The sequence below is a fragment of the Protopterus annectens genome, chromosome 4.part0 (assembly GCF_019279795.1).
Source record: "Protopterus annectens isolate FY-2018-M chromosome 4.part0, PAN1.0, whole genome shotgun sequence".
In the NCBI taxonomy this organism is placed as follows: domain Eukaryota; kingdom Metazoa; phylum Chordata; order Ceratodontiformes; family Protopteridae; genus Protopterus; species Protopterus annectens.
Window position 1 is genome coordinate 825,554,922 of NC_056733.1, and position 10,251 is coordinate 825,565,172.

The window sequence follows — 10,251 nt, forward strand, 5'->3', positions numbered from 1 at the left end:
TGTAATCGGTGTGTTTGTGTTTTGTGTGTGGTTACACTTGTTCCTTAATATGTCCAAGGATTCGAAGGTCTCAGGCTTCAAGAAGTGTGACTCGTGCTGTCAGAAAATGTCTCTGACAGACGGTCACACTTCTTGTGTGTACTGCCTGGGACCTTTACACCTGCAGGACTCTTGTGCTGTATGCCATGGCTTCAGCCCTAGAGTCCTGCAGGAAAGAAAGAACAAGCTCATTTTAAGGGGCTTGCTAAAGCCTGAGGGTCCCCCGACTGCTTCTTCGGGCAAACCCTCTAAGGCTCCTAGGTCTTCGACTCCAGCTACTGAGTTGACGCCTAAGACATCGAAGCCTACTACTACATCGGCTCCAGCTGGAGCCGATGAGACTCGAGCTTCCACTTCTGTGGTTCCCTCGGCTCCGGCCGGAGCCAAGGTATTGGAAATGGCTGAGTCAGCTCCGATCATACTATCGGAACCGACCTCTAGGAAGAGGTCAAGGTCACCGTCCCTCTGCTCCGTTCATTCGGCTCCAGCATCTCCTTTGCTGTCTGAACGGAGCCATAGGTCGCACTCCTCTAGGTCTTCGAGGCTATCTGACCATGACCTTCAGAGGGTAGTGAGTCGACTTCTTAAGTCCGAGGCACTGGCCCAAATGCTTCAGAGCCCGACTCATCAGTCGATGCTTAACCCTATCTCTCAAAATATTCCTCCTCCGACTCCTTTGAGCTCGGAGCCGGGGCGTTTCGGACCCGAGGGTGTGGTAGCGCCGGAGCCGATGCAATTGTCTTCGGCACCGCCGGCTCCGATTTCTTCCTTGGAAGAATCTCGGCGCCGGACTTCCCTCGTCTGCTCGAGGGGTGAGTGGCATCGGACCCTTGTCCGACCCGCTCTCCTCTCGGTGCTGGCGCTGGTGAGTTCGGCTCCGACATCGGCCTCGAGCCATCGCTGTCGGTGCCGAGGGAGGTTTTCAGCTTTGAGCGGGGACCTCTGGCTCTGCCTGACAGGGGTGCATTTGAGGTCATGCGGAGTGTGTTGGAACCCGGTTCAACTCCACAGTCGGCTCCGTCCGCCCCTCCCTCTTCGGTGCCTCAGGTTATGTCTGCTCACTCCCTCATCCCAGACCGCAGAGAGCCAGCTCCTCAAGAATCCCCTGTGGGGGTCTCATCCTCTTCCGGGGCCTCTCCTGAATTGGCAGGGGAGCCCCCTAGGAAGAAAGTGCAAGAGGAAGCACATAGACTCACCTGAGTCTGTCACCTCTGACACTGATTTAGAGGATTCCAAGGGTTCCCCCCGTTCCCCTTCTGAAGATGTCTCCTTTGCAGACATTCTAGAGATCCTGAAACAGAGGGGAAATTGGCCAGCCCTTAACCCTTCGGAGGATGAATCTGTGTATCTTGAGGCGTTTGGCTCTCGCCCTTCCACCTCCTGGGTGCCCCCCCCTTTGACCCCCTCATGCAGGTGGTAGCTAAAAAGGCTTGGACGGCTCCTGACTCTGTGGACCCTACCCCCAGGAGACCTTCAAAGTTTATCACAGCACCAGCAGATAAGCAGTTTCTGACTAAGGGAGTTTCTGTGGATGCTATGGTGGTAGCTGCCGTCACTAAGAAGGAGCTAGCTGATCCTTCGGTGCCTGTCCATCCTCCTAACAAGGAATCTAGGTCTATGGGCAGGTACGGGAAGTGGATGTTTTCGTCCGCGACCTTTGCTATGCGTTCTCTGAACTACCTCTGTCATTTCACTCGTCTTCAAAGAGACTTGATCAAGGAAGTGAGTGAGATGTTAAAGGATCCTACAGCTGCGGGTTTTCAGGATAAGATGAACACTCAGCTGGCTACCCTAAATTCTATAGCTAACTCCTTCATGCGCCTTCTTTCATATGCGGCTGATGGAGCGAGCAGAGCTGCAGGGACAGGTGTGGCCTTACGCCGTCATGCCTGGATGCGGCTGTGCAATTTTGCGGACCCCTTTAAAATGTCTTTCACTAATTCCCCGTTTTATGGATCGTCCCTTTTTGGTCCTCAAGTGAAAGAAACCTTGACAAGGTGCGAGACAGATGGCAAAACTCTTTCTGCCGTCGGAGTCTGTTTTTCTACTCCTTCTAGACCTTACCCCAAAGGCCAGAAAAGTGGAAAGATGTGGTTCCGCAAACAATCTCAAGGGACTTTGCCTGACGCACAGAGTCGGTTCCCCTCTAGAGGCAGAGGGGGGAACAGTAATGGTAGACGTCGCCCTAGAGGCAGGGGGGGTCCGCAGAACCAGGGCAATCGAGAAACGTTTTCCGATAAGCCCTTCTAGCATCCCTGAGGTGTTGCCCGACTGTCCACCTTCGGAGGCAGTCGGGGGAAGATTATCACTGTACCCAGAAGCCTGGCGATCCCTAACTCTCAAGACAAGTGGGTACAGTCCATCATTTCCGAAGGCTATTCCATTCCGTTCTTTCGCATTCCAAATCAATCAAAAAAATCCCTTCCAGATGTTCCACCCGCTCAAAGGGATCAAGCAGCGTTGGAAATATCAAAGTTGCTTGCAAAAAGAGCCATTCAGCCAGAGCCAGCAGACCAGCAAGGATCCGGAATCTACTCAAAGTTCTTTTTGGTTCCAAAGAAAACAGGGGACTGGAGACCCATTTTGGATCTCAGTATCTTGAACAAGTCTGTCAAGAAAACAAGATTTTGGATGGTCACGCTGCAATCCATCCTACCCCTATTGGGAAAGGAAAACTGGATGTGCTCTATAGACCTCCAGGATGCGTACTATCATATAAAAATGAACAGACGCTCCAGGAGATTCCTCCGCTTCAGGCTGGGAACCAGTCACTTTCAATTCAGAGCCCTGCCCTTTGGACTCACCACTGCCCTCCGGGTGTTTACCAAATGCATGGCAGTGGTAGCTTCTCACCTGAGACGTCAAGGATTCCAGGTGTTTCCATACTTAGACGACTGGCTCCTCACAGCTCCTACCAAGCATCTTCTTCTACTTGCCAGAGACTACACCTTTCGCATTTTTCAAAAGTTAGGTATCTCAATAAATTGCGAAAAGTCTGTTTTGTCGCCTTGTCGCTATTACTTTCATAGGCAAATCTAGACACAGTCAACATGTCTGCGAGACTCACAGACCAAAGAATAGCAGACATACACAAACTGGTCTCCCTTCTCTTCCACAGCAACAGAGTCAAAGTCAGATTAGTTCTAAAAGTACTGGGGATTATGGCGGCTGCTACCCTCTACTTCTATTAGCCAGATTTCACATGAGAATCCTTCAATGGATGCTCTTCACACAATGGTCGTACCAACAACTTCCGATGTCCCACACCATTATGATTACGCAAGCATGCAAGAATCATCTTCTTTGGTGGATTTCTTCCCCCCAGCTCTTCCTAGGAAGACCCTTTGTCCTTCCCCCTCCGGTTGCTACTCTGACAACGGACGCCTCCCTGATCGGGTGGGGGGGGGCATTATCAGGGCAGAACAGTCCAGGGCATATGGCAACCAGTCGAACGCCACTTGCATATAAATGTTCTAGAGATGAGAGCAGTGCTTCTAGCGTTGCAAGCCCTTCAAGACTCTCTTCCCTTGGGAACGATAGCAATTCAGACGGACAACATGTCTGTAGTGTGGTATATCAACAAACAAGGCGGAACCAGGTCCTACCCCCTATGTCGAGAAGCACTCAGACTGTGGCAATGGGCGATTTCTTCTCAGCGGCTTCTGATAGCAACGCACATCCCCAGGAAGTCCAATCTTATCGCGGACAAGTTGAGCAGAGCTATCCTCATGCCTCACGAGTGGTCTCTGAAAGATTCTATCTTGGAGAAAATTTTTCTCAAGTGGGGTCAGCTTTGCTGCGACCTTTTTGCTACTCCCCAAAACAGCAAGTGCAAAGATTATTTCACCCTCTTCCCCTTACCAGGCCAGCCCAGCAGAGACACTCTAGTCCAAGTTTGGCCCCGGGGACTTCTGTATGCATTCCCTCCCTTCCCACTAATCTCTCAAGTGATACAGAAAGCTATCGCTCAGAAGGCCTCATTGCTCCTTACTGGCCTCGACAGGTTTGGTTCCCCTTTCTACATCAATTTCTGTTGGAGCAACCCTGGCATCTGGACCTAGTTCCAGATCTTTTGATCCATCAGTCGGGTCAGTTACATCGCTCCCTCCCCTCTCTGAACCTCACTGCTTGGTTCCTCCAGTTCCAACCTTAGCCAGGCTTCCCCAAATATCTCACTCTGTTCGAGATATTTTGATAGCTTCCCATAAATCTTCCACTCGGAAGATTTATCTTAGTAAGTGGAAATGTTTCGCCTATTGGGCTCAAGGAAGGGACATAGATCCTTTCACTGCTCCCATCCAAATAGTCCTTGATTTTCTAGCTGAACTTTTCCATGCAGGTTCATCTCCTTCTACTCTTAAAGTTCAATTGGCAGCTATATCTAACTTTCATGTGTGCATCTCAGATTCTGCCATCATGTCTCACAAGCTTTGCAAAGCTTTCTTGAAGGGAGTTTTTCTTCTTAGACCTCCTATAAGAAATCCTCCTCCTTCTTGGAACCTTAATTTAGTTCTCACATCTTTGATTCTTCCCCCTTTTGAACCTGCAGCTTCCTGTTCAATAAAATTGCTATCCTGGAAGACTCTCTTTCTGGTAGCCATTACTTCAGCTAGAAGGGTCTCAGAGCTTCATGCACTCAGCAGTCGACCACCGTATCTGTTGTTTCATAAGGATAGGGTATCCTTACGGACCAATCCATCCTTTTTACCTAAAGTAGCCTCTGCGACAAATCTAAATCAAAACATTGACCTCACTGTGTTTTTTCCTAACTTTTCTAACAGGTCTGAACAAAAATTGCATTGGCTAGATGTTCGTCGTCAATTAAGATATTATTTGGATAGGACCAAACAGATCAGAAAAACTGACCAGTTGTTTGTCTCTTATGCAGAAGGCAGAAAGGGCCTTTCATTTTCGAAGGTATCACTCTCCAGATGGCTAACATCCCTGATTTCCTTTGTGTATGAAATTAGACATCAAAAGTTGCCTAACAAACCAAAGGCCCATTCGACTAGAGCTTTGGCTACTTCTATAGCTTTCCAAGACAGGCTGCCTATTGATACCATTTGTGCAGCAGCTACATGGGCTACTCCTCACACTTTCATTTCTCATTATAAGTTGGATTTAGCTTCTAGACATAGAGCTAATTTTGGTTCCACTGTACTCGAGTCTGTTCCGATAGGCCACCCGGGACAAGGTGCTAGGGACGCGGTCCCATCCAGCAAGAATGAAGGCGAGATGGGCAACTTAACATATAGAAGTTATGTTCTTACCATAACGTTCCATGTTAGTTGTCTTCTTCTCGCCTTTCTTAAGGCCCCACCCTCCTTCCCCTAGCCTGGACAGACCTAGAGGAGTTTGATTGTGACCTCTCTTTCTACCACCTCTATTGTATATAGGTATATGCTATACTGTGCATATATTCCTTCATCAGGTTTCAGGTCACCTTCTTCCCTTCTTTTTATAGAGGTGGGTTTTCCCTTTTCCAGTAGTTCTGGATTTATTATTGGCTGGGCCTAGCTTACAAACGAGATCTGAGGTAATACCGCCTAGCATTGTGGGATATAAGGGGAGCCTCGAGCCGGTGGAACCAACTCTCGAGCTTTTAGAGTGGCCGAGTCGGAGCCGAGGTCGGCTCCGAACCCATCCAGCAAGAAAGAAGGCGAGAAGAAGACAACTAACATGGAACGTTATGGTAAGAACATAACTTCTATTTTTTATGCTGAAGGATAGTGTTAGTAAAGGAGCATAAGGCAGTAGTGGTGCTATGGTTTGGACGGAAACCATGCTGAGTACTGGAAAGGAGGTTGTTAGTAAGGAGGTAGTCTGAGACCTGAGAGTGTATGCATCTCTCTAGTATTTTGGAGAGTGGAGAGAGAATAGCTATGGGGCGGTAATTGGTTAGTTCTGTGGAGGGGAATTATATGTGATACTTTCCACAGTGTGGGAACGTAACTTTCTGACAGAGATCGGTTAATCAAGTGGATACTGGATAGGCCAGAGCATCAGCTGCGATTTGTAGGTATTCACTTGGGAGGTTGTCTGCGCTAATTTGGTGGGCTTAAATTTAGTTAAGAGTTTTTTTATGTTGGATGTATAGGTACAGGAGAAAAAGAGAAGGCAGTGGGGAGATTATTAGTTGAAGTTGTGGGTTGGGGGGGAGGGGGGTTGTGTTTAGCAAGTGATAGTATGGTTTGTGTGAAGTGTGTGTTGAATGAGGTAGCAATATTTTCTGAGGAGTGAGGGATGTTAGGAGGAGGGGTACTGACTTTACCTGGGTGGAGGATGGAGTTTATGGAGGACCAGAATTGTTTGGGGCTGTGTTGGGAGGAGTCTAGGGCAGACTGGTAGTATTGGAATTTGTCCTGTTTTATTAGCTTTTTGACTATTGCGTAGTCCTAGGAATTTCTGTCTAGTTAAGGGGGTTTTGGTTTTACGCCAGTGCTCCCAGGCTTTATCCCTGTTTTTCATTTCTGACTTAGTGGTTTTCTGTAGCCATGGGGAGGGTTGAGCTTTGATTCTGGAAAGTCTTATGGGGGCATGGTAATTAAGGATGCTCAGGAAGGTAGTATTAAAAAATTGAACTGTCATCAAGACTGAGGTACTTCAGAGGATGCCAGTTACATTCTTTGAGGGATGAGATGAATGCGAGTGGGTTAAAGTTTAGTTTTTTACGTATTTGACGGTAGATGACTGGTTTAGCTTGGTATAGGTATTTTTTGAGTAGGAATGTTGGGGAGTGATCACTGAGGCCATCTGATGAGCAGCCTGTTATATATGGCTGGGGGCTCTTGCGGACTAATATCCAATCCAGGGTAGTGTGCTTGCTGGAGGTTTTATTTATCCTGGTTGGTGACCGGACTAGTTGGGTGAAGCCATGAAGGTTTACATGATGGGTTGGATGGTTGCCAGAACAGGATTGCCAGTCATCACCTTGGGGGAGATGGTGGGTAGACCAGCTGAGGAGGTTTTCTAGTGGAGGGATGTTTGGCCAGGTGGGAAGTAGCATCCAATTATGTTAATGGTTTTGTTTTGGTTTATTTTAAGGTTGGTATATATTATTTCTTCATTGCCTGTTTGTGGAGCTGACTATTTTAAGATCTGGATGTTTAGATGCTGTTAAAATATTATAGCTACACTGCCTCCTTTCTTGTTTAGCCGGTCTACTCTTAGTATGCCATAACCTGTAGGGAGTATTTGCTCACTGGTAATGTGAGGTTTTAGCCAGGTTTCTGTCAGGATGACAATATCTGGGGAGTATAAGGAGTTCATGGACTTTGTTAGATATACTTCTAATATTTAGGCTTAGTAGAAGGAAGTCACTTGGCTTTCTATTGGCTGTAATATGGGAGAAGTTGTGGTTTCTAGTCTGATTATGAGGATTGGGGTTGGAGATGGTAGGGCCAGGGTTGGGGTGGATGTCTCTACTTGGGGCTAGTTTTGATATGCATGAGGTTATTAGTTTTCTCAGTTTTTGAATGCGTTTGTTTATAAGGGAAACTTTATGATTGTGCTCTGTGGGTAATAGGTATGGTGGCAGGGTTACTATGTTAAGTTGTAGGGATGCTTTATGTTTGAGTAATATAGTTGGTAGACTAAGTGGGGGGTGCATAGGGATGGTTCTTGAGTTGGTGGGAGGGGAGCTGAGTGAGGGTGAGACATGAGTGGTGGTGTGAGTAGTAGTACAGTGGTAGTGGTTGAGTGGGGGAATGATGGAGCTCTGGTAGAGGATGTAAGATATGCAAGGAGAGTGCATGCAGTGAGCATAGGTAAGGTATGCCTGTACATGTTAGTTGAGGAGGTGTGATGGTAGTGGGTAGATGGAGGAGGTAATGTTGGGGGAGGAGGTAATGTTGGGTTAGCGCTGTGGTTGGCTATTGGAAAGATGGGAGGGGTTTCTGAGTGGAATAAAGGTGGGACCACTGGGGGTGGGAGGGAATAGGGGGCAGGGAGGGGAGCGAAGTGGGTAGAGACCCTGTCAGTTGCTCTTATGAGGGGGCTGGAAACAATTGGGTAACAGAGTTAACTGATAAATGAACATATGATGGTGACAAGGGTGGTTGTAGTTTTAAAAATGGTGCCTGCCACAGGTAATATTTATTAACTTTGAGATTGTCTTAAGGTAAACAGGGAAGGGGGAGGGGAGAACAAGGGTTGTGATGTGAGCAGGCAGTTCTTTGTACTTCTGCTAATGAGCCAAAGCAAAGACAAGTTTGTGTTTAAGAAACAATCACAATTGACTAAGGACTGCTCTGAAAAGCAAAGACAAGTTTGTGTTTAAGAAACAATCACAATTGACTAAGGACTGCTCTGAAAACTGTAAGTCATTTCTCAGGTGGAAAAACAGGATAACCTTGTATCAGGCTACTGTGGTCACAGTTTAAATTAACAAACACGCAGTATTGATCAGTTATGGATACTATTTGCTAACAGAAGGGAATAAGAGAAAAAGTGGAAGATGAGTGTGTGTGTGTGTGTGTGTGTGTGTGTGTGTGTGGTGGGGGGTCTGCTTACAAGCCAAAGCAGAGTGCTCTCCAGGGGAAAATGAATACTGGCTCAAACAGGTAGATACATACTCGGTTAACTATAGCTGTTTGCAGACAGTTCAGACCTGGACTGCTAGTTGAAATATGGTTATTATGCTTATTAGTGTTCTGACTGAGATTGTTTTATGTAACGTCTTGCAAAGTTTACCAACAAATTAAAGGGGTAGCTATGGCGTCAAAAATGGCCCCTGCTTATGCTAATTTGGTGCTATCCATGTGGGAGATGGAGACCCTGGTTAATCTGCTAGGATTTCAGAACACTATTATATTTCCGTTATTGATTATATTTTTATTGTGTGGACTGGTTCACAAGCTGATTTGGATGCTTTCTTACAGATAATGGATGACAGTATTTCATTTTTAAAGTTTGTTAAATCTGGTTGTGGTACAGTGGTTTCTTTTTTGGACACTTGGATTTCAGTGGATGTGGATAAAAAAGTTTCCTCGAACATCTACAGAAAGGACACCTACCATAATAATTATTTGGACTTCACCAGTCACCACCCTTATTACATAAAGAAAAATGTTTTAAGGGGCCAATTCATCAGACTTTCCCTACTAGTCAGTGAAGACACACTATTTTTTTTACATGAAATGCAACTGAGTCAACTTTTCCTGCAGAAACACTACCCTGCAACTCTCATTCATTCTGTTACCTCTGAAGTTTACAGAGACAGATGCGCTAAATTCAAACCTATTAGGTTTGGATTTAAACAGAGACAGAACAGTGCTACAGAGGGGCAAGGCATAGCATTAAGTTTCCATTTACCAATCTCTAGGGACATGTGGGGCATATGGGCAGTCATTTCACAGAACTGGAACATTGTCACTAGCTCTGATCTCTCAACTGTTTTGGGTCATGCACCTCTATTTTCCTACAAAAGGACCCGAACTATTAGAAATTCTGTTGAAAACCGTGATTCTGCCTTTTTGCTGAATACAGTAAAAAACAGCACAGAACCGGCAGGCATGTTTGACTGTGGGAAATGTCTGCTGCAAATACATTTTGAAAGGAAACTACCATGTTTTTGCCCACAATAAACGTTAGTTTCTTTCTCACATCACTTTGACTGTAAATCCACTAACTTACTCTATGCAGCAGTCTGCAGTTTCTGCAGTTCATTCTACATTCGTAAAACTAGCAGGAAACTTTCAGATCGCATTAAGGAACACTATGATGCGATCAGAGGACATGACTGCAGAAATGCTTTCGCTCGACATTCTGTTTCATGTGTTAAAAAACAGAACTTTGCCAAAATTGTGTTAGAAAAGGTGGACTTATTTTTTGGAGACAATGCTACTTTACTTGAAGTGAGGGAGCTCAAATGGCAGCTCCTACTGGGAGCTGATTACACTCCAGGTTTAAATGATAACATTCATTTGAAATGTTCCTTGAAGTGGAATTACTGACTTCTCCTCTTCTCTTACATTTCCTGGTTGCCTTGCATGTTTATTCATGAACTCTTACTACCAATCTAGGTGAATGCTACAATGACATGATGCAACAGGGCTGAACAATTGTTATTGGTGGTTATTGCTCTTCTATTACTGTTTATATTTCTTTCCTAATATTGTGGATTCATTTTCTGAAGAAGTTCTTGTACAATAAAGAAAGAAAGCACAATTAAACATCAGTTTGATTTATTTTTGTGGTTTAAGTTTTTAATTT

General features: G+C 45.8%; 1 protein-coding gene across 1 annotated transcript in view; it reads left to right on the top strand.

Moving 5' to 3' along the window:
* LOC122799600 (mitogen-activated protein kinase 1-like) overlaps positions 1–10,251 on the top strand; it is a 605,676-nt gene that overhangs the window by 334,860 nt on the left and 260,565 nt on the right. The window contains exon 6 of the mRNA XM_044068770.1: positions 6,157–6,187. Within this exon, the coding sequence (XP_043924705.1) occupies positions 6,157–6,187 (31 nt within the window). The remainder of the gene's footprint in view (positions 1–6,156; positions 6,188–10,251) is intronic.